Source organism: Gopherus flavomarginatus, chromosome 20, assembly GCF_025201925.1.
Source record: "Gopherus flavomarginatus isolate rGopFla2 chromosome 20, rGopFla2.mat.asm, whole genome shotgun sequence".
In the NCBI taxonomy this organism is placed as follows: Eukaryota; Metazoa; Chordata; order Testudines; family Testudinidae; genus Gopherus; species Gopherus flavomarginatus.
This window is the reverse complement of record NC_066636.1, coordinates 3,791,538-3,812,472: the sequence shown is the minus strand read 5'-3', so window position 1 is coordinate 3,812,472 and position 20,935 is coordinate 3,791,538. Positions and strand designations below refer to the sequence as shown.

The 20,935-nt window shown below is 62.2% G+C and overlaps 2 protein-coding genes across 8 annotated transcripts; one reads left to right on the top strand and one right to left on the bottom strand.

Annotated features, from left to right (window-relative positions):
• Nucleotides 1-764: 764 nt before the first annotated feature.
• On the bottom strand, nt 765-9,057 carry CTU1 (cytosolic thiouridylase subunit 1). Of its 3 annotated transcripts, none has more exons than XM_050930170.1 (4): nt 6,052-6,117; nt 5,786-5,941; nt 4,745-5,250; nt 765-4,321 (listed from the first exon to the last, which is right to left on the bottom strand). In XM_050930170.1, the coding sequence occupies exons 2-4, from the start codon at nt 5,935-5,937 to the stop codon at nt 3,690-3,692; spliced, it is 1,290 nt and encodes a 429-aa protein (XP_050786127.1). In that variant the 5' UTR covers nt 5,938-5,941; nt 6,052-6,117; the 3' UTR covers nt 765-3,689. The 3 variants fall into 3 exon arrangements, with proteins under 3 accessions (XP_050786127.1, XP_050786128.1, XP_050786129.1); XM_050930171.1 differs by having other exon boundaries at nt 5,786-5,917; nt 6,028-6,106; XM_050930172.1 differs by lacking the exons at nt 5,786-5,941; nt 6,052-6,117 and adding an exon at nt 9,003-9,057.
• Nucleotides 9,058-9,149: 92 nt separating this feature from the next.
• On the top strand, nt 9,150-20,935 carry LOC127037965 (beta-1,4-galactosyltransferase 3-like). 5 transcript variants are annotated; one of them, XM_050930230.1, is made up of 9 exons: nt 9,150-9,222; nt 11,924-12,198; nt 15,434-15,519; nt 17,405-17,743; nt 18,122-18,357; nt 18,826-19,013; nt 19,606-19,728; nt 20,087-20,191; nt 20,606-20,935. In XM_050930230.1, exons 4-9 carry the CDS (start codon nt 17,470-17,472, stop codon nt 20,754-20,756), a joined length of 1,077 nt encoding a protein of 358 aa, XP_050786187.1. In that variant the 5' UTR covers nt 9,150-9,222; nt 11,924-12,198; nt 15,434-15,519; nt 17,405-17,469; the 3' UTR covers nt 20,757-20,935. The 5 variants fall into 5 exon arrangements, with proteins under 5 accessions (XP_050786187.1, XP_050786185.1, XP_050786186.1 ...); XM_050930228.1 differs by lacking the exon at nt 11,924-12,198 and having other exon boundaries at nt 9,152-9,222; XM_050930229.1 differs by lacking the exons at nt 9,150-9,222; nt 11,924-12,198 and adding an exon at nt 14,105-14,956.

The window sequence follows — 20,935 nt, the reverse complement described above, 5'->3', positions numbered from 1 at the left end:
CACACACATTGATGTTATAGTTACTAGTCCAGCGACTGCATCAATCTAGTGGCCAGCTAGGATGATCACGGGTAGGAAGGAGCCGGGTTCCATCAGTCGCGACACGATGCTCCAGGGAAGTCTTGGCAGGACGAACCCAAAGTTTCATGGCAAGGCACCTTGTTTATATAGACATTTTCCTTCATTGGGACCAATGACTTTTGCACTGTCCTGCTGTAACCAATTGTTGTTTGGCAAGTGCTTCTTTTCTTAAATTGTTTTTCTTATTTTTAATTACGTTTCTCTGGGAGTTACCCAGGCTGGTTTTGATTATGGCTATCTTGTCCCCATGGATAGGTGCCTGTTTTCCTTTTAGAGTCGTCAGTCTGCCCTCTTCTACATTTCAATAGGGGTGTGTGGGAATTTTCTGGCGCCTTTGCCTCTGTCCTCAGTTCCTCCCTAGAACATCTGGTTGGGTGATGGCCTTCATACTTATCTTCTAACACACACGTTCCTTATTCACACACAAAACAGGATTGATTTACACAGAGCATTTGAACAGGAACATCAAATTGCAATGCAGGAGAAAACCATCACTGCATTCTTTTACTTATTTTAAAATGCTAAACCTACAACAAAGTGATGACCCTAAAGGTCTGTCACTGCCTTAAAAATCAGCTTCAGACACAGATGCCGGCTGATGCATCTCTACCAGTGCCCCATTAGGCCATTCCTGCTATTCTAAAAGGGTGGCTGGCAGAATATAATCAAATCATACACCGATACATGCTACATTATTATTATTTATTCTTCTTTCTAAATTATATAAAATACATAAAATCCGACTGCTACATTGGGCTCTCAGCAGACTCAGGCAGCATCACGGATTTCAATGGAATCTCGATGCCTAAGGTGACTTGCCCCAGCCCATAGAGAAAGTCTGTAGTGCAGCAGGGAAACTCAGGCAATTCTAAGTCCCAGTCTAGTGCTCAATAACCACTGGCCCATTCTTCCCCTCTAGCTGGTGTTTTCAAACTGTGGATCTCAAAGCGATTCACAAAGGTCAGTATCAATATGCCCATATTAGACAAGGGGAAACTGAGTCACAGAAAGGGACTCAGCCAGCAGGCAGGAATAGCACCTGAAATGAAAATGTCAAAATAAGTCATTTAGACACTTCCCCCCACCCCCCAAATCCACACGTCCCCACCAAACATTTTGATTGTGACGAATTGGCCATTTCCAACAGCCAAGAGAACCTACTTCAGGGTTTTCTGCCTGGCAGTTGAGCTAGAGCAGATCTCAGAGGTACAGTAATTTTCCCGACCTTTGCTAGGGTCTGTCAAGTGATTAAATTCAGGGCCTATTATCTGAAACCGAGATGAAGTGGGGGGGAGGGGGGGCTACAGGACCATGGTGAGCTCCAGTGCGGAAAAGACTGAAACACTCCAGCCTGTTCTCTGTATGTATAAATATCTTCTGTCTATGTGTTCCATTCTGTGCATCCGAAGAAGTGAGCTGTAGCCCACGAAAGCTATGCTGAAATAAATTTGTTAGTCTCCAAGGTGCCACAAGGGCTCCTGTTCTTTTTGCAGATACAGACTAACACGGCTGCTACTCTGAAACCTGTCATCATAAAACCAAGGTGCCCAGAGCGGGAAAATTGAGCTCGTTATGGGAATCTCCAGCAGGAACCATCCCTCTGCTCAAACCATGAGACCCATCAGACCTAACACTATTGGTGAGGATGTGAGTGTAACTATAGTTGTAACTTGTGCCTAGAATTGCGATCAGCTTGGTTAATAACTTTAATTGTAACTTTAATAAATACTATAAAACAGACTAGACCTTGTACTTGTGAATGTCTGTGTGTTCTCTACCTTTGGTCTTTGTGTTCCTCAAGATTCTATATCGGGGTAGACAACCTATGGCATGTGTGCCAAAGGCGGCATGCAAGCTGATTTTCAGTGGCACTCACACTGCCCGGGTCCTGGCCACCGGTCCTGGGGGCTCTGCATTTTAATTTAATTTTAAATGAAGCTTCTTAAACATTTTAAAAACCTTATTTACTTTACATATAACAATAATTTAGTTATATATTATAGACTTATAGACATAGACCTTCTAAAAACATTAAAATGTATTACTGGCGTGCAAAACCTTAAATTAGAGTGAATAAAAGAAGACTTGGCACCCCACTTCTGAAAGGCTGCCAAGCCGTTCTACATCTAAAGCACATAGCAGAGGTGGCTTTCACTTTGTTAAGTTTGAAACGGGAGCTGCTAGATCTGAACCCACGGTGGTGTGATACGTTACAAAATTCACGTTCCATTAAATAAAAGGCCACACTGGTGTGCAAACTGTCCTCCTAGGTCCCTACTTCGCGTTTCTTGCTGCTGAGTTGTAATAAAAGTGAAACCTCGTCCTCTCCCAGGTGTAAGGTGCTGCCACCTTGGCTGCTGCTGGCGGCAGCACTGCCTTCAGAGCCGGGCGGCCAGAAAGCTGTACCCACCCCCGCACCAGTTCCCCTTTTCCTCTGACAGTGTCCTTCAACTATGGTACCCCCAGGTCTCAGAACCCCCCTATAATAGCCTTGCCACCCCCTTTTGGGTTGGGACCCCCAGTTTGAGAATTCCTGTTCTAGAGAATAAATGGACATCGCATCCCCGCTATACAATGGGAATGGCACAGAAAGATTCCTACATGCCACTTATTTCTACAGGGTGGATTTACTAAAAATCATTTCTGTAAAACTCTTCACATCACCTCTGACCCTTGTGGTTTGAACCAGGCAATCTGTGACCCAGGAAAATCTGGGGCTGTGTAATCCGGCCACAAACGCTGTAGGTTTCCCCTGCCCCAAGACTTTCAGGAAAAAATTACCCAGCCCCAAATCAGACTGAAAAGTCCAAAGCCTCTAGTATTTACATGAGAAAATCTTTTTCTTCAGTTCCAACCCCTCAAGCAGTTTCCTTTCAATCATTTTGAAATATCTCATCTCAAGTTTGGACCTTTGCCCCCTTAACGTGCGAATTTGCTCAAATTTCTAACCGAAAAGTTGTTTCAACTGGGAATAAAATTAAGCTTTGGAGTGCAACAACGTCCAACCTGGTACAAAAAAATTGGGAGTCAGGCATTTCCAAATTTTGTTTTCTACATTTTTTGGTAGAAAATCCCCTATTTTGTTCCTGTCTGAGTTTAAACCTGCGAGCCAAGTTTTTAGTTTTTAAGGGCCTGTCTGTCTTTTGTTATGTGATTGCCAAAGATTAGAGAGGCTGTTTACCGCGTGATTTCTTCTTCAGCAAACAGTTTTATTATCAGCTCTTTCACATGTCCTTGTAATCTCCTGGTACAGAAGAGAACCATGAGCCGTTTCTTCATACTGAGCACTTATCATAACCAGCTCTCATAGCAGTTTACAAAATATAAGCTGCATTATCTCAATTCTAGGAGGCTGGGAGGAAGCAACTGAGTCACGGGGAGGTAAAAGTAACTTACCTAGTCACACAGTGACTTGGAAATAGAACCCAGGAGTCCTGGCTCCCAGTCCCCTCTGCTCTAACCACGAGACCCCACTTCCCTTCCAGAGCCAGGAGAGATGCAAGAGTCCTGGTTCCCATCTCCTGTTGTATCCCACTGGATCCCACTCGCCCCCGCGCAGGGCTGTGGACAGGAGCACGGCTGTTCTCAGTGGCACGCTCCACACCACTTCAGAAGTCCAGGTCCCGTGGGCCCCTCAGTTCCTGTCTGCCCCACAGCTCCTCGTCTCTCCCCAGCTCCACTCGAGGCACCTGCTCCTCCGGCAGCTCCTCCTCGGCCAGAGCCCCCAGGCGCCTGCGCTCCTCCTGGGTGAGGGGCTGCCCGTCCTGCAGCTTATCCCGCAGGCGCCGGTGCTTGCCGATGCCCAGCTTGGGCAGGCCGCGGTCGAGCCCCTCCAGCAGGACGCAGGCCTTGCACAGGGGCTGGCTGGCCACGTAGCCGCAGCGCTGGCAGGTGCCGCGGGCCGGCATGCGGAGGTCGGAGCGCAGCGAGAGCCGTTCGCCCGAGTGGCCCAGGTCAGCCACAGCACTGGGCCGGGCGGCCTCCAGCTCCTTGAGCAGGGCGCGGGCGTAGCCGCGGTAGGCCTGGGGAGCGTAGACGCACTCGGTGCTGAAGTAGTCCAGGCCCTGGAAGTAGGCGTAGAGGACGATCTCCTTCTCGTAGGCGTGGCGCAGGGGCTTGCAGCGGGGCACAGCCCCCTCCCCCCCTGCTGGCCCTGCTCCTGCCCCCCGACGCAGCCGGCCCACGTCGCCCCGCAGGAAGTTCATCAGTACCGTCTCAGCCACGTCATCCGCGTTGTGGCCTGCGAGAGAGAGCGGAGGAGGAGTCAGGCCGGAGGGGGCCCCACCGAGTCGGACCCTGCAGTGACTCTTCCCCCCCAGTACAGAGCCCCCCAAAGCAGACCCCATAGCACCCCCTCCTCCAGCACAGAGCCCCTCCAAAATAAGACTGAACGCCGCCTTCTCCCCAGCAGAGCCCCCTCCCTGCAATTCAGCTCCCTCTGCCTCCATCGCACAGGACCACCCCCCACGCACACCTAGGGAGATGTTGTGCATGCTGAGCAGCAACCCTCTAGCTAACACCCCACCCTACCTGCCCTCAGGGCAATCCTGGCCTCACCCCTGGCCCCTGTTCTCCCATGCCACACGCTCCCCGTGGGCTCTCCTGCCCCCCCCGGGCCATCTTGCCCCTCCCAGCAGCAGGGCCCCCGGCCGCTCCCTCTCACCTGTGGCGATCTTGTCAGCACCCATCAGCAGGGCGCCCCGGTCGAGGGCCTGGCGCCGGAAGACGCCGCAGAAGGTGCAGTTGTTGCGGGGGCCGAGGTGGCGGGCGATGCGGTCCATGCTCCAGCCGTAGAGCTGGCGGTAGGAGACCACGTGCAGGGGCAGGCCGGAGCGGTGCTGGTGGCGGCGCACGGCAGCCAGGGAGGCGTCGCGGTACCCGGCGATGCCCTCGTCCACGGAGAGCAGCAGCAGGCGCAGGCCATAGCCGTGGCGCTGGTCAAGGAGCTGCAGCAGGTGGGCCAGCACTGTGGAGTCCTTGCCACCTGAGGCACCGATGGCCACGGTCTCGCCAGGCCGGAAGAGCCGCCCGGCCACGATGGCCTGGTGTGTCTCCTCCTCGAAGGCCGCCAGGAAGCAGGCGCGGCACAGGGCATGGCCCGTCTTGGGGCGCCGCAGGGCAGCCGGGCTGGTGCCGCAGGCAGAGCAGGTGGCCGGCATGGTTGGGGGGCTGGGAGAGATGGAGTGAGGATTAGAGGGGGAGTACCCAGGCCAGACCCCCAACTCACCCAGCCCCCCACTACCCCTGCTCATCCCTCGCCTCATCCAGCCCCCCACTGCCCTCCACCCATCCCCCCACTGTCCCCTGCCCATCCCCCTCTCATCCACCCAGCTCCCCACCTAGCCCTTCCCCCACCTCCACCCAACCCCTCATTGCCCCCTGCCCAGTCCCCCAACTCACCCAGCCCCTCCACCCTCCCCACCCAGTTCCCACTCAACCAAGCCCCCCAGCCCCTGGCACAGCCCCACCACCCACTCCCCGTCCCCCGCCATAAACAGCCTCCCTCCCCTCAGCCCTCCACCCCTCACCCCTCCTCTTAGCCCCCCCGCCCAGCCCCTGCAAACCACCCCCTCCCCACAGCGCCCCGCCCCAAATCTCTCCCAACATCCCACCCTTGCCCCCCACGCCCAATCAAGTACCAGCCCCGACCCTCCCGCGGGTGCACAAGCAGAGCCCGGGGCTGGGGGTGGGGGGTCTGACTCACCCACTGCCGGAGCTGGAGTCTCTGCCCCTCCTGCCCCACACGCTGGCAGCGCACACTGGCCAATTCCCAGCATGCACCTGCCTACAACTCCCAGCATGCACCTGGCCAGAGCCTGTAACTCCCAGCATGCACCTGCCTACAGCTCCCAGCATGCGCCTGGCCAGAGACTGCATCTCCCAGCATGCACCTGCCTACAGCTCCCAGCATGCGCCTGGCCAGAGCCTGCATCTCCCAGCATGCACCTGCCTACAGCTCCCAGCATGCACCTGGCCAGAGCCTGTAACTCCCAGCATGCACCTGCCTACAGCTCCCAGCATGCGCCTGGCCAGAGACTGCATCTCCCAGCATGCACCTGCCTACAATTCCCAGCATGCAGCTGGCCAGAGACTGGCACCCCCCCCCAGCAGCCACCAGCAGAATAATAACTCCTCTCCCCATTGTTTCGTGCGCATGCCAGCCCTCCCTGCGCCCCACCTGCTGCTGCCCCCCAGCCCAGGGCCGTGCCCCGCAGCTCAGAGGTCTTTTGCCCTCCCAGTCCCTTACTCAGCACTAGGGGATGAGATGGTGCCAAGGGGCGTGTCTGTCCTGCCCAGACCCCTGCTGACCACACCTCCCTTCCCCAGTTAACATCCTTCCTGTCACAATCACTGCTGGCCCCCATGCCCCTGTGCAGTGCTATGGGGTGCCAGGCCACAGGAAGTGGGGCAGGGGACCCAGCAGGGGGCGCTGGGCTGCAGGGAGCAGGCAAGGGGCTCGGCAGGGGGTGCTGTGATGCAGGGAGCAGGATGGGGGCTCAGCAGGGGATGCCATGCTGCAGGGAGCCAGTGGGGGGGCTCAATGGGGGTCAGTGCAGTTTTGTGCAGCTGTCAAACAGCTGCCCCTCCCCAGTGGTAGCTGCATTTCAGAACAGTGCAATTCCTATTGTTCCATTCACAACATTGCCCCATAGCACCGTGCTGGGGCATCAGGGCCAGCCCTGACTGCCAGGGGAGAGCGCCCTGCCCTGCTCCCTGCAGCACAGCATCCCCTAAGGCCATGCTGGGACATCGGGCTGGTCCTGACCCCCCGACCCCATACACACACAGGGGGCAGAGCCCCCCCACTGAGCTGCCCCTATGTGCACAAACCAACCCTAAACTAAAGTGGTGTCTGGCCACATTCAGGCTCTGGAAGAAGCAGGCCTGGGTGGGAGATGCAGGGTGAGTCTCTCGCCAACTGTTTATAAGAAGCACATGTGGGACAGAGCTGTGTGTGGGAAGGGGGATGGTGGGGATAGCATTTTCTCCGCCCTCTGGATGCCAGAGCGGTCTCTGCGGTGGGTAGGAGCATGAGCCACGTGGAGCAGAGCTGGGATGTGGGGAGCTCCAGGGCAGGATCTCACCCACCCGGGGAGCGGACAAAGCCACATGCCCTGCACCACTTGATCACACGGCCTCAATTGGGATGGGATATTTCAGGGACAGGGATGTAGCCCAGATCAGAACAGACCCTGATCTTTCCCTAGCCCAGACAGATGTGAGGGAAATGCAGCCAGCTTTGGAGCGGGGCAGCTGGGAAACCCACATGGGGATGGTTCGCCCAGCACTGAAGTGCAGCCAGCTCTGGGCAGGGCAGCAAGCGAACAGCCACACATAATGCCGCATGAGGATGGCTGGCCCAGCGCTGAGATGCAGCCACCTCTGGAGTGGAGCAGCTCAGGAAGAGCTGCACAGCTACGCTGCCCAGTAATTAAGTACTGGAAGTGAGGAATATGTGAAACTCCCTGCAGGACGGGACCCCTGCTGAATCCCCACCCTGCTCCCTGCAGCATGGCACCCCTTACTGAGCCCCCACCCTGCTCCCTGCAGCACAGTGCCCCTTCGGAGCCCCCACTCGGCTCCCTGCATCACGGCGCCCCACCAGGACACGGGTTATTAGCACTGAGTGGAGGAGGGAGTCTCTCTATCCCTGGCCAGCTGGCATCATATCCTGCTGCCTCATGAGTCTCCCACATGCCTCATCTGTGGGGCTGGGGACCAGCTGGTTCGCAGATGCTTCCTGTTGTTCCTTCATCTCCCTGGCCCAGGGCCGGGCTGGCCTCTCATTTCCACCCCTCATGGCCTCAAGCCGGGGGATACTGGGGGCCTGTGTGATGGGAATCAGGATGGGGGTCACCCCGGTCAGCTGCGGCTGCGGGGGATGGGGGATGTAGCTCCTCTCCACAGCAGCCATGGGGTGAGATCAAGATGCCAGTTTGGAGGCAGCTGGGGCCGTGGGGCCAGGAAAGAGATACCTGGCTACCACGGCTAGACGGGACCATCTTCTAGTCGGCCCCCCTGGCCTGGGAACTGCCCCCAAAATCGTCCATCAAGCCAATCTTTTTGAGCAACACCCCGAGAGGATTTTAAACTCTCCAGTGATGGAGAATCCCCTGCGGCCATTGGGAAATTATTCCCATGGGGAATTACTCCCACACTGCTAAAAAAATTCCCTCTTATTTCCCATCTGGATTCATCTAGCTTCAAATCCCAGGGGTCGGCAGGTGTTACAGGTGCCCCTGCTGAATCGAAGAGCCCGGTATTAAATATCCGTCCCCCACGCAGGTGTTCACGGACAGGGATCAGGTCCCCTCGTAACTTCCCCTTTGTTCAGCTCAACAGGCAGAGCTGCTGGAGTCTCTCGCCTTAAGGTGGGGTTTCCAACCCTGAAATAATTCCCCCTGGATTCTTCTCTGGCCCCCTCCCCAATTCATCGGCAATTGGGGGCACCACTCTAGGCCTGGTTTGCCAGCCCAGTCACCCTGGGGCCAGATCCAGAGGGAAAAAAACCTTTCTACTCCCACTCATGCCTCCCCAGTTTGTGCACCCCAGGAGTGCCTCAGCATCACCCTGGGACTGTCATGTGCAGCCGCTGAACCCCCACAGCCCCCCTGATCTTTCTCAGCAGTGCCGGTCCCCAGGGGGGAGCCCCCAGCATGTGGGTCTGGCCGACGCGCTTTGCTCCAACAAAGTGGGGATTGTCGCAGTATTTTTCGCCAGGCCACTGCGTGCCTCAGTTTCCCCCGTGTTTGGCACAGCTTCCCCGGGTGGCGGGTGATAGGGGAGGAGAGGGAAAGGGGCAAGCTGGAGCAATGGGCCTGAGCAGGCGGTAAAAGGTCCACACACACACCCGCCTCTCCAGCTGTGAGGTACAGCCCCCCCACTACCCCCCAGCGGAGATAGTTGGTCTCGCCCCCTACCCCCTCCCAAGTTGGTCTCTCCCTCCTCTGCCCCTGTGGATGGTCTCTCCGAACCCTCGCCCGCCTCTGACCCTCCGGCCCAGCCACGCCCCCTGTCCCGGCCAATGGGAGCCCAGCAGGCCCCGTGACGCGAGGAGTCCCGCCCCCGGCGGGGCAGGGAGGTGCGGGGGCGCGCAGCGGGCACGTGCCCGGCCCGGCCGCCCGGAGACAGAGCGAGAGGGTGAGAGCGGGGGCCCGCGCCCCGCCCCCCGCGGGGTGTCCCCCTCCCCTGTGCGCCCCCAGGGTGTCCCCCGCCCCCTCCCCTGTGCCCCCCCCGGGATGTCCCCCGCCCCCTGTGCCCCCCCCGGGGTGTCCCCCGCCCCCTGCGCGGAGCCCCCTCCCCCTGTGCGCCCCCTGCGCGGAGCCCCCTCCCCCTGTGCCCCCCCGGGGTGTCCCCCTCCCCCTGTGCGCCCCCTGCGCGGAGCCCCCTCCCCCTGTGCCCCCCCGGGGTGTCCCCCTCCCCCTGTGCGCCCCCTGCGCGGAGCCCCCTCCCCCTGTGCCCCCCCGGGGTGTCCCCCTCCCCCTGTGCGCCCCCTGCGCGGAGCCCCCTCCCCCTGTGCCCCCCCGGGGTGTCCCCCGCCCCCTGTGCGCCCCCTGCGCGGAGCCCCCTCCCCCTGTGCCCCCCCCGGGGTGTCCCCCGCCCCCCGCGGGGTGTCCCCCTCCCCTGTGCGCCCCCGGGGTGTCCCCCGCCCCTCCCCCTGTGCCCCCCCCGGGATGTGCCCCCCCCGGGATATCCCCCGCCCCCTGCGCGGAGCCCCCTCCCCCTGTGCGTCCCCGGGATGTCCCCCGCCCCCTGCGCGGAGCCCCCTCCCCCTGTGCCCCCCCGGGGTGTCCCCCGCCCCCTCCCCCTGTGCGCCCCCGGGGTGTCCCCCGCCCCCTCCCCTGTGCCCCCCCCGGGGTGTCCACCGCCCCTCCCCCTGTGCGCCCCCGGGGTGTCCCCCGCCCCCTGCGCGGAGCCCCCTCCCCCTGTGCCCCCCCGGGGTGTCCCCCGCCCCCCGCGGGGAGCCCCCTCCCCCTGTGCCCCCCCGGGATGTCCCCCGCCCCTCCCCCTGTGCCCCCCCGGAGTGTCCCCCGCCCCCCGCGGGGAGCCCCCTCCCCCTGTGCGCCCCCGGGGTGTCCCCCGCCCCCTCCCCCTGTGCCCCCCCGGGGTGTCCCCCGCGCGGAGCCCCCTCCCCCTGTGCGCCCCCGGGGTGTCCCTCTCCCCTCACAGAGAGCCGCCTGCTCTGTGCGCCCCCGGGAGCACCTCCCCCCCGCTGCTCCCTCCCCTCTGTGTGCCCCCGGGGTGTCACCCGTCTCCCTCCTCTGTGTGCCCCCAGGGTGTCACTCGCCCTCCTTCTCTGTGCGCCCCAGGGGTGTCCCTCCCCCCTGCTGCTCCCTCCCCTCTGCACCGCCCCCGGAGTGTCACTGACCCCCCTCCTCTGTGCGCCCCCGGGGTGTCCCCCGCCCCCCCCCATGGGGAGCCCCCTCCCCACCCCCGAGGTGTCCCCCGTTCCCCTCCTCTGTGCGCCCCCGGGTTGTCCTCCGCCCCCTGTGGGGAGCTGCCTGCCTTGTGCGCCCCCGGGGTTTCCCCCCAGGGAGCACCTCCCCCCCTGCTGCTCCCTCCCCTCTGCACCCCCACGGGGTATTCCCCGCCCCTTGTTCACCCCTCTCCTGCGCACCCCCAGGACATACCCCACCCACTCCTCCCCTGTGCGTCCCCGGGGTATCCGCCCCCCCGGACCACCTCCTCCCCTGCTGCTCCGTCCCCTATGCGCCCCTGGGTATCCCCCGCCCCCGTAGGGAGCCTCCTTCCCCTGTACACCCCTAGGGTATCCGTTGCCCCCCTCCCCTGTGAACCCCCGGGATATACCCCCCCGGGAGCACCTCCCCCCTTGCTGCTCCCTCCCCTGTGCGCCCCTGGGGTATCCTCTGCCCTGCCCCCCTCTTCTGTGCACCCTCAGGGTGTCCCCTGCCCCCCATCCACCTCCCTGTGTGCCCCCGGGGTATCCCCCGCCCCCTGTTCACCTCTCCTCTGTGTGCCCCTGGGGTGTCCCTTGCCCCCCATGGGGAGCCACCTGCCCTGTGTGCTCCCGGGGTGTCCCCTGCCCCCCATCCACCTCCTCTATGCACCCCTGGGGTATCCCCCGCCCCCTGTTCACCCCTCCTCTGTGCGCCTCCCGCCCCTGCCCCCACCAGCCTGTCCCCCACAGGGAGCACCCCCTCCCCCTCCTCCGTGCACCCCTGGGTTATGACCTGCTCCCCACAGAGAGCACGCTGCCTCCCCTGGGTACCCTCCCACCCCTGCTTCCCCCAGCCTGCTCCCTGTGGGGAGTGCCCCACCCTGCCCCCTCCTCTGTGCAGCCCCAGGGTACCTCCTGCCCCCTGCTCTTCCCAGCCCATCCCCCATGGGGATCACTCCCTCCTCCTATGGGAGTATGTGGGGGAGGCCATGTGCCCCCCCCCCCGGAAAGGGTAATGAGCTGGGGTGCTCCTCGAACCCCATGTGCTCAGCGTTCAGCCCTGCCCCATGGGGCTCCACATGCCAGCCCTGCCCCCATGCCCATTGGAGGTCCGGATCAGCCCTTTGGGCCCCTCCCTGCCCCACTGGGTCAGACCTCACATCTAGCTGTATCTCACCCGCTCCATGCCCGCCCCCCTCACAGCCCCTGGGCCCCTTCAGCCTGCTGCCACCGTCCTCGGGCTGGGCTGGGAAGCATGGCGGTGTCTGGCTGTCGGCACTGGGGGGGGTCTCCGGGGGGCAGGGCAGATGCTCACCCAGCCCTTGGGGTGCTGGGCTATAGAGTTGCAGGCCTGGCACCCCTGCTACTGACCCCCCTCCCCTCCCAGGGCTTGGACAGAACTCAGGTGTCCTGGTTCCCGACCCTTCTCCTTCCACCCCCTAGATCCCACTCTCCTTCCAGAGCTGGGTCCTTCCACGTCCAAGTCCCGCCCGCCCAGCAGGAGACAGTGCCGGCTGTTCCAACAGAAGCTGCCAAGCCCCTTGTTATGCAGCAGCCTGTGGAACTCGCTGCCACTGGAAGTCCCTGAGGCCAGGAACAAAGTGACTCTCCGAACGGACGGCACCATGTGCACAGGGGCTTTTATTCCTTCCTGACCCAGTTTCATCCGCAGACGCTGCTGGATGCCAGCAGTGCCCAGTTCCGGCGTCTCCCTCCCGGTGACTGACAGGCCAAGCCAGTCTCACGAGCTCATCAGGACTCCTGGGTTCTGTCCCCAGCTCTGGGAGGGGAGTGGGGTCTAGTGGTTAGAGTAAGGGGGCTGGGAATTAGGACTCCTGGGTTCTCTCCCCAGCTCTGAGATGGGGAATGGAATCTAATGCGAAGGTGGGGAGATGGGATCAAGACTCCCGGGTTCTGTCCCCAGCTCTGGGAGGGGAGTGGGGTCTAGTGGTTAGAGTAAGGGGGCTGGGAATTAGGACTCCTGGGTTCTCTCCCCAGCTCTGAGATGGGGAATGGGATCTAATGCGAAGGTGGGGAGATGGGATAAGACTCCCAGGTTCTGTCCCTATCTCTGGGAGGTGAGCGAGGTCTGGTGGTTAGAGCGGGGACAGATGAAACTTGGACTTTCCCAGCGCTGTCAGTCCCAGCATGCCGTGGGGTGGTTCTTTGGCCTGTCGGGTCGGTTCTGGTGCCGAGATTTTTGCGGCCGAGTTTCCACTGGCCTCTGCTTTTCGCCAGCGCTTTCTGGATGACTTTTCCCTCTGTGTGTGGCAGGGTGAGGCCAGCGCTGCGCCTGGTCCGGGGGGGGGGGGGGGGTGGTGCTGGTTGACAGGGGCGGAGGACAGACCCCGGCATGATCGCGGGACGGAAGAAGAGGCCTGGTAGCGAGCTGTCGCAGTGAGGACAGACCAGCGATAGTCAGGGTGCGGGGAGGAAATGGGAGGCTCGTCGATCTAGCCAAGAGCCAGTGGCTGGAGATTAAAGCTGGGCAAATTCCACCTCAGGCTTGGGGTGGAACTATGGGGTCGTGTCGGGAGCTGGCTGGACCCCCAGCGTTGCCGCACCACAGCCCTTTGTAAAGCAGCGCTTTATGCAAGAGGGGAAGGAGAGTTACCTCTGTTGGGGAAACTGAGGCACAGAGCAGGCGAGTGGCTTGGCATTGCTCGCCCAGCTTCCCTCCCTCCCCCGTGGCACCCACCCCCTCCCCCACATTCTACCCCATGCCTGCACTGCCCCCCACACACTGGTCTCACCTTCGGAGCACAGGATCTCCCTCCCCTTCCCCTGAGGGCTGCTCCCCTGCCCCAGCAAAGGGGACAGACCCCCAGGGCTAGCTCAGCACTGCCGGGACCTCCCATCTCCAGCTGAGGGTCCCAGGACTCCCACCACGCACCCCGTGGGCTCCTGTTAGCCGGGCAGGTACTGGGTCTGGGCGTGGACCTGGCCCTGTCTCTGAAAGGGCCTGTGTCGGGCCGTTGGTCTGAGCCTGGCTCTGTGCCCCTCCTGGGCGCAGTCCCCATGCGGTGCCCAGCTGGCTGTTAATGAGCCATTGTCTGGCGAGGAAGCCGGCTGGCTGCAGGGGAGGAGTCGGTGGAGCAGAACCCATCCCTCCCTCTGGGGATGGATCAGGGCCAGCACCCACTGGGGGAAAAGAGCCCCATTCCACCCCCCTGAGCCAGGCGGTCCCCTGGCCTGGGGCCAGATTGGGGTGCAGGGGTTGGCATGGCTGGGGTGCTGACTGGCCTTGCTGTGCGGAATGGTGCCAAGGGCCATGCTGTTGGCTCATGTCCATCCCCCTGACGTCAGGTCTGCGCACGGCCAGCGCTTGTGTAAATGCCACATTAGTGCCGGTGCACGGGGGAGTCAGCTGAGCTACCTCAGGGTGCTCAAAGAGGTCACCTATGGTAGTGAGTTAGAAGGTGGGGTGGGGCTGGGAGCCAGGACTCTTGGGTTGTATCCCCAGCCCTGGGAGGGGAGTGGGGTCTAGTGGTTAGAGCTGCGGGGGCTGGGAGCCCAGACTCCTGGGTTCTATCCTTGGAAGAGGAGCGGGGTCTAGTGGTTAGAGCGAGGGGGTTGGGGTGTGTTGGGGACCAGGACTCCTGGGTTTTATCCCCAGCTCTGGGAGGGGAGTGGGGTCTAGTGGTTAGAGCTGCGGGGGCTGGGAGTCAGGACTCCTGGGTTCTATCCCTGTCTCGCATGCCCATTCCTTCGCTACAGACTTGCAGTCCTTGTTGGGGTGGAGCGGGCTAGGGAGGGCGGGGGGTTGAGGTCTCACATGGGAGTAGTGTTGGCTCGTTTCACCTTGTGGCTTTATTGCTATTTGTCTGTGGTGGGGCGCACAGCTGGTTCCCTGCACAGACAGAGGTAGAGCAACCTCGGACTTCGATCCTTCCCCGTGTTTCCCCTCTGGGCACATTGCCGTCCCAAAACCGCAGCGTAGAACAAAGAGAGGCTGGGCTTGCACCAGGGCACAGAAACTCGCTCGTCCTGCGCTGCTGACGTAAATCCACCCCCAGCTCTGTGGGGTAAAGGGGAGGGGCACAGGGTGGCTGTTCCCTGGCTGCCCCACCCCAGAAGTGGCTGCATCTCAACACTGGGCAAGTCATCCCCACATGACATCCCCATGGGACCTTTGTAACCCAGCCAGGAACTCAAACACGCTAGATCCTGCTTTCTTCCTCTAGCCGCAGGCTGATTGCTGCCGGCGGTGGGGTGGGGGGGTCTGGTCACACGCCTCACGCTGTAAGGAAGGGGCATCTGGCGGGCACCCTGTGATGGGGTTTGCTGCTTTCCAAACCTTGGGCCCTTTAAGAGAGATGAGGAGTAGCTGCCTGGCAACCCCTGGTTGTCTAAGCAACAGGACGCTGGCTCACCCAGCAACGGGGGGCGGGTGCTGAATCCAGCGGGCTCTGTGCCTGCCCCCTGGGATCCAGGCTGGGTTTCTGGGGCCCTGGCACATCCCATGCCCGCCTTGGGGTGAGAGCCCAGGTGCCCTGGCATCTCTCGCTGTGCAGGGCTGGGGTCCAGGTCACGGCATGGATGGGAGACCTGCAGGGAGCGGAGCTGGGGGCTCTGTGCTGTGGGGAGCAGGGCGGGGGCTCAGTAGGGGGTGCCATGCTGCAGGGAGCGGGGCAGGGGGGCAGCCGTGCTGCAGGGAATGGGGCAGCTGAGGGGCTCATTTCCTTTTCCCTTAGGAACCCCAATTTCCACAAGCCCTGCCCCATTCCCCCTTGGATGTTTTTCTCTTTAACATCCTGGCGCAGCGTTGTTGGGGCTGTGGCCAGCTGCTGCGCTCTCCCCCAGAGGTGGCTGCATTTCAGCGCTAGGTGAAGTGGTGGGATGGGCAAAGGGAGTGAGTCTTTTGTCTCAGCCCCTATTCCACTCCCCCCACCCCCGCTTCCCTCCTGTATCCTTCCTGCTTCCTCTCACACTCGCCTCCTCTTCCTCCCCCAGGCGCCCCACGGACAGAGCCCAGAGCCAGCTGCAGGGAGTGAGAGCCGTCTCGGTGGAGCGGACTGGGGGGCGCTGTCCATCTCGAGGTAAGTACCCCGGATTTTGCTCCCCCAGGCCAGGCTGGGCACTGGAACAAACTGGGGGGGTTGGGACACAGGGCCCTTACCCTGTAGGGGGGCGCTGGCTCTGATCCAGCCCCGTGGAGGTGGGGTTGGGAAGTCCCTGGACCCCTCCTGCCCTGGCGTGGGCAGAGTCTGGGCACCAGCGTCAGTCCAGGATACGGATCAGAGCAGCCAGGCCCTGGAATTGCACAAGGCTGGTCAATCTGGAGAAACCAGTTCCCAGACCTAGGGAGCGGGGGCAGGGGACACCATGATGGGTAGGGGCTGGGAGCCAGGACTCCTGGGTTTTATCCCCTATCCCCGGGGAGGGGAGTGGGTCAAGTGGTTAGAGCAGGGGAGGAAGGACCTGGGAGCTAGGACGCCTGGATTCTGTGCTGGGGAGGGGAGTGGGGTCAAGTGGTTAGAGCAGAGGGAGGAGGGACTGAGAGCCAGGATGCCTGGGTTCCCTTGGTGCTGTTGGCCTTGCTGCTAGAATGATCCCCTCCCCCTAACAGCAGCAGGCCCAGGGACAAAGGGTTCCTGCAAAGTATGTCAAACATCCAGCCCCCGGGGCACAGGAAAGCAGCTGCCTTCCCCGGGCTCAGGGCCTGGACGCTAGGCTAAGTGGAGCCGAATCCCAGCAGGGGAGCACCCCACAGCCAGGACCCAACCAGGCCAGCCTCAGCACCAACCAATGCATCCCACTCCCAGAGCAGGGGATAGAACCCAGGAGTCCTGCCTTCCGCTCCCACCCCTCCCAGAGCAGGAGATAGAACCCAGGAGTCCTGCCTTCCGTCCCCCCACCCCTCCCAGAGCAGGGGATAGAACCCAGGAGTCCTGCCTTCCGCCCCCCCACCCCCACCCCTCCCAGAGCAGGGGATAGAACCCAGGAGTCCTGCCTTCCGCCCCCCGCCCCCACATCCCTCCTAGAGCAGGGGATAGAACCCAGGAGTCCTGCCTTCTGCCCCCCGCCCCCACACCCCTCCCAGAGCAGGGGATAGAACCCAGAAGTCCTGCCTTCCACCCACCCGCCCCCCAGAGCAGGGGATAGAACCCAGGAGTCCTGCCTTCCGCCCCCCCCCCTCCCAGAAGAGGGGATAGAACCCAGGAGTCCTGCCTTCCGCCCCCCCCCTCCTCCCAGAAGAGGGGATAGAACCCAGGAGTCCTGGCTCCCAGGCTCCTCCCCTTCCCAACCACTAGACCCCACTCCCATCCCAGAGCTGGGATAGGACCCAGGAGTCCTGGCTGGCTCCCAGCTGTCGGGTGGGAGGGGTGGGGAACCTGGGCGGAGACACTTGTTGAGCCAGGGGCTGCCTGGCTTTTGTCTTCCCTGATTTCCCAATTCCTGCCACGCCTCCTGCAGCAGCATCTGACTCACACCTCAGGCAGGTGAGGTGGTGAGCCGATATCCAGGACGCCTGGGTTCTTCCAGGACGCCTGGGTTCTTCGCCAGAAGGTGAGTGGAGGCTAGGGGGCTGGAGCTGGGAGCCAGGACTCCTGGGTTCTCTCCCCTGCTCTGGGAGGGAAGAGGGTCTAGGGGGTTAGAGGAGAGGGGCTGGGAGCCAGGACTCCTGGGTTCTCTCCCCTGCTCTGGGAGGGAAGAGGGTCTAGGAGGTTAGAGGAGAGGGGCTGACAGCCAGGATTCCTGGGTTCTCTTCCCTGCTCTGGGAGGAAAGAGGGTCTAGGGGGCTAGAGCCGGGAGTGGGGAGCCAGGACTCCTGGGTTGTCTCCCCTGCTCTGGTAGGGAAGAGGGTCTAGGGGGTTAGAGCACAGGGGCTAGGAGCCAGGACAGGTTCTTGGGGAGCAGCGGCTTTGGTTTACAGATGGCCCAGGGGCTCATGCTACCTCCCTCCCCCCGGCCTGTCCCCAGGACGCGGGGCCGTAGCCGTCTCCGCCCGCCCGCCGGCCATGGCTAGATGATCCTGGCCCCGCGCCATGCTGCAGTCCCGCGCCCGGTACCTGCTGCTCCTGCTGGGGGTGCAGCTGGTGGTGATGGCGCTGCTGTACCACGAGGGCTACCGCCGGCGGGTCGCCTACTTCCTGGGCATCTTCTACAAAGGGGGGGCCCCAGCCGGGCTGGGGGGACCACAGGGTGCCACCCACAACGCCTCGCTGCCCGGCGACGTCTATGCCAACCTCAGCCTCATCGCCCGGCCCCCACTGCGTCCCGAGGAACTGCCCTACTGTCCTGAGACCTCCCCGTTCCTAGGTAAGGGGCGCTCAGAGCCCTGGCTTCGGGGGTGAGGGGGGGAATGATGACGGTATGGGGTGCTGGGCTCAGGACAGCTGAGTTCTATCCCGTCTCTGGGAGGGGAGTGGGGTCTAGTGGATAGAGCGAGGGGGTTTGGAGTCAGGACTCTTGGGTTCTCTCCCTGGCTCGGTCGGGAGAGTGGGGTCTAGTGATTAGACCAGGGCAGCTGGGAGCCTGGATTCCTGAGTTCTGTCCCTGGCTGTGGGAGTAGGACAGAGATTTGGGGGCTCCCATGGATTTGAAGCCTCTCTGTGGGATATGGGGGGCGGCCCCCCAGAGCTGTGAACCTCAAGTTTGCTAAGGCTCAGACGTTTGCCCTGCCTCTCTGCCCTGCAGGGGGCCCGATCCGGGTGACCTTCCCCCCGGGGCTGACCCTGGAGGAGATTGTGCGCAAGAACCCCTACGTGACGGCCGGGGGCAGGTACCAGCCCCCCGACTGCGACCCCCTGCACCGCACGGCCGTCATCATCCCCCACCGCAACCGGGAGCAGCACCTGCGCTACCTTCTCTACTTCCTGCACCCCTTCCTGCAGCGCCAGCAGCTCAGCTATGGCATCTACATCATCCACCAGGTGCCCTGGATGCCAGGGGGCGGGAGGGGGGGTTGGCTCTTGGGGGTTAGAGCAGGATGGGCTGGGAGACAGGACTCCTGGGTTCTGTCCCGGCTCTGGGAGGGGAGTGGGGTCTAGCGGTTAGAGCAGCACAGCTGGGGGCCAGGACTCCTGGGTTCTCTCCCAGCTCTGGGAGGGGAGTAGGGTCTAGTGATTATAGCAGGGAGGCTGGGGGCCAGGACCTCCTGGGTTCTGTCCCGGCTCTGGGAGGGGAGTAGGATCTAGTGATTATAGCAGGGAGGCTGGGGGCCAGGACCTCCTGGGTTCTTTCCCGGCTTGGGGCGATTAGTGGGGCATATAGGTTAGAGCAGGTGGGCTGGGAGCCAGGACTCCTGGGTTATATCCCGGCTCTGGGAGGAGGGTGTAGGCTAGTGGTTAGAACAAGGGGCTGGCAGTAACCCTCCGTTGTCTCCCCTTCCCACCCGCCAGGCAGGGAACTACACCTTTAACCGGGCCAAGCTGCTGAACGTGGGGTTCAAGGAGGCGATGAAGGATGAGGACTGGGACTGCATTTTCTTCCACGACGTTGACCTCATCCCTGAGGACGACCGCAACCTGTACACCTGTGACCGCTTCCCCAAGCACGCCGCTGTCGCCATGGACAAATTCGGATACAAGTGGGTCTCTGCACCCCACCCCAGAGGTGGCTGCATCTCCATGCTGGGCAAAGGGTGCCCAGATAACCAGCCCGCCACGTCTTCACCCCGGGCGAGGATAACCAGCCCCTGAGCACCACCACAGAGGTGCTGTGTCTCCCTGCCAGGCGAGGGGTCCCTGGATAACCAGCCCTGCACCCCACCTCAGAGGTGGCTGCCTCCCATGCTGGGCGAGAGGTCCTCGAATAAACATGTTCCCCCCTCCCCCCAGAGGTGGCTGCATCTCCATGGTGGGCGACGGGTGCCCAGATAATCAGACCGTCATGTCTTCAGGCCGGGCGAGGGATCCCTGGATAACCAGCCCCCGAGCCCCACGCCAGAGGGGCTGCTTCTTGCCAGGCAAGGGGTCCCCGTATAATCGGAGCTCGTGCCCCGCTCCAGCTGTGGCCACATCTCCATGCTGAGCGAGGGGTCCCTGTATAACCAGCCCCCGTGCTCCACCCCAGCAGGGCCGCATCTCTGGCAAGTGTGATTGACAGCCTGGATTCCCCTCCCCCACCATCACTGCCCATCTGGAGTGCCCCCCGCTGATGCTGCCCCCTCTTCCCGGTAGGTTGCCCTACAAGACGTACTTCGGGGGGGTGTCAGCTTTGACCCCGGAGCAGTACATGAAGATGAACGGTTTCCCCAACAACTACTGGGGCTGGGGGGGTGAAGATGATGACATCGCTGTGAGGTAGGGGGTGGGGCCATGGGAGAGGGGGTGGGGCTGTGGGAGAGTGGAGTGGGGCCTTGGGCAGCCTCACGGCCAATCACCCCTTTGAGTTCTCCCACCTGGGGTGGGCGGGGGTGAGGATTCTCATATTACACCTGCTGGGCTAGCCCAGGTTTATAGGAGGGGCTACATGGTCTATTATACAGGTGGGGAAACTGAGGCACATGTGCGGCATAGCCAGGGAGAGAACCCAGGAGTCCTGGCTCCCAGCCCCCCTGCCGCAAGGCTGGATGGGCCTGTGGGTGTGATGGGCAGGGGGACGACAGGATACCAGGCTAGATGGGCCCATGGTTTTTAACCCTGCCTCCTCTCCCTGCAGGGTGGCACTGAGTGGGATGCTGATCTCCCGGCCCTCCATACAGCACGGCCGCTACCGCATGATCAAACACGGCCATGACAAGGGCAACGAGCAGAACCCCAGGAGGTGACGGGGGCAGGGGAACAGTGGGGGGGTGGGGGGAGGGATCCCCTCAGTAGGAGAGGGGAGTGGTGTTGGGAGCTCGGGGAGCCTGGCAGCGGGGGAGGGGAGCAGCGTGTGGGGGGGGTGTCCTGGCAGCAGGGGAGGGGAATTGGGTGGGGTTTGGTGTGTGTGTGGGAGATCCTGGCAGCAGGGGAGGGGAATGGAGTGGGGCTTGGTGTGGCGGGGGGGAGATACTTGCAGCAAGGGGGAGAATGAGGTGGGGCTTGGGGGGGGAACTCCTGGCAGCGAGGGGGGGGAATAGGGTGGGACTTGTTGGGGAGAGGAGATCGTGTGGGAATTGGGCATCATCCCAGCAGTGGGCAGGATTTGGGGGGGGGGGTTCCCTTGTCCGGCTAACCCTGCCCCCCGCCCCCCCAGGTTTAACCTGCTGGCCAAGACACGTCGGACCTGGCGCCAGGACGGCATGAACACGCTGGACTATCAGCTGCTGGCCAGGGAGCTCCAGCCCCTCTACACCAACATCACCGTCGCCATCGGCACGGAGAAGGGCCTGCGCCGCCCCACGTGACCTCCCCGTCCGCACGGGGGCTGGGACTTGGGGGGAGGGGGGCGTGGCTGGCCCCCCGGACTGGACCCCCTGATCCACCCTGGACTGAGCAACCAAAGATGCCCAGCTGGAGGGGGTGGGGCCTTGAGCTGGTGCTGCAGGGGGAGGGGGAGAGATTGGGCCCCTGAGCTGGGGCAGGG

Coding starts and splice junctions, on each gene's coding strand:
- CTU1 (XM_050930170.1), bottom strand. CDS start 5,937: ATGCTGGGAGCTGTAGGCAGGTGCATGCTGGGAGTTACAGGCTCTGGC. Junction 5,251..5,785: donor GACTCCAGCTCCGGCAGTGG/GTGAGTCAGACC, acceptor CATCTCTCCCAG/CCCCCCAACCATGCCGGCCA. Junction 4,322..4,744: donor TGCTGACAAGATCGCCACAG/GTGAGAGGGAGC, acceptor TCTCTCTCGCAG/GCCACAACGCGGATGACGTG.
- LOC127037965 (XM_050930230.1), top strand. CDS start 17,470: ATGCTGCAGTCCCGCGCCCGGTACCTGCTGCTCCTGCTGGGGGTGCAG. Junction 18,358..18,825: donor GCATCTACATCATCCACCAG/GTGCCCTGGATG, acceptor CCCACCCGCCAG/GCAGGGAACTACACCTTTAA. Junction 19,729..20,086: donor GATGATGACATCGCTGTGAG/GTAGGGGGTGGG, acceptor CTCTCCCTGCAG/GGTGGCACTGAGTGGGATGC.